This window comes from Entamoeba dispar, genomic scaffold (genome assembly GCF_000209125.1).
Source record: "Entamoeba dispar SAW760 scf_1105229460977 genomic scaffold, whole genome shotgun sequence".
In the NCBI taxonomy this organism is placed as follows: domain Eukaryota; phylum Evosea; order Mastigamoebida; family Endamoebidae; genus Entamoeba; species Entamoeba dispar.
Genome location: NW_001854462.1, coordinates 1 through 1078, shown reverse-complemented (window position 1 = coordinate 1078; position 1078 = coordinate 1). Strand labels below are relative to the sequence as shown.

General features: G+C 27.6%; 1 protein-coding gene across 1 annotated transcript; it reads right to left on the bottom strand.

Annotated features, from left to right (window-relative positions):
* Positions 1-245: 245 nt before the first annotated feature.
* EDI_220270 (uncharacterized protein) lies at positions 246-860 on the bottom strand (the record flags this gene model as incomplete). Its single annotated transcript, XM_001737934.1, has 1 exon — positions 246-860. The coding sequence occupies one exon, from the start codon at positions 858-860 to the stop codon at positions 246-248; it is 615 nt and encodes a 204-aa protein (XP_001737986.1).
* Between the last annotated feature and the right edge of the window lie 218 nt (positions 861-1078).

The following is a 1078-nucleotide window of genomic DNA, read 5'->3' as shown; positions in this document are numbered from 1 at the left end:
AAATAATTAATTCAAAAAAATAACCTTCAGAAATGGCATGTTAAGTAGTTCATTAACTTATTTGAAACAAATATTTAAAATTGTTCCTATGACTTTAAAATTAAAAAACAATCATTTCTTAATTAGAAATCTGTTGAATTGTTAAAATTTCTTCTTTTCTAAACATTCAAATAACATAATTAATTGTTAAATTCTTTATATAGTTGTTAATAAAGAAACCATAAAGAAGTCATAATAAAATTGAGTTAAATTCTTTCATTCAAGAATGGAACACCAGCCTTTTGATCGACTAATTTTAAGTTTTGGACGAATGTAGATTGTGCAATAAATTTATAATCAAATTCAGGATATTTATCTTTATTAATTAAATAACTTCTGTCATCCCATTCAATTTCAAAATGACTTCCAACATAGCCTCCCCAGAATGGTAAGTGTTTGTTGAGGATACAATATGGGAACATGTAATGTCCACAAAATTCTTCACTATCATGAAGTCTAATCAATTGGTCTTCAACTGGGGTAAAGATCATACCAATAATAGAAGTAGGTAATGATGGTAATGTGATAGTATCAAGTTTCTTTCCAGTTGAGTCATATTTAGTAAATGTAGCAATGTAATAATGATTCATAGGACTTTTAGAATCAGCTTTTAATTCAGTTAAATAATAATCATATCCAGTTTCACAAAAATGTTCTTCTGGATTAACACATTGTAATTTATATGCTTGATATAATTCATTAACAATAGTTTTATGAAGTTCTTCATTAATAACACATGCATCATCACAAATATACCAATTCATTGGATCTTGTGCATTTGGACAAACTTTACGTTCTTCTTCAGCAGTTAATTGATTCATAAAATATTTAACACTATGAGATCCTCTTACTCCTCTTGCAGTATTAGCAATAGATGGTCCATAAACAGTATCATTCCATGAATTCTTTAAAATAAATCCACCTTTACATCCTTCATGAGTAACATATTCATCATTATATCCAACTGTAACCATAGCATGTCCACCTTCTGGTTCATTTCATTATGATATTAAATTCACCATCAGTGCTATACATTGGC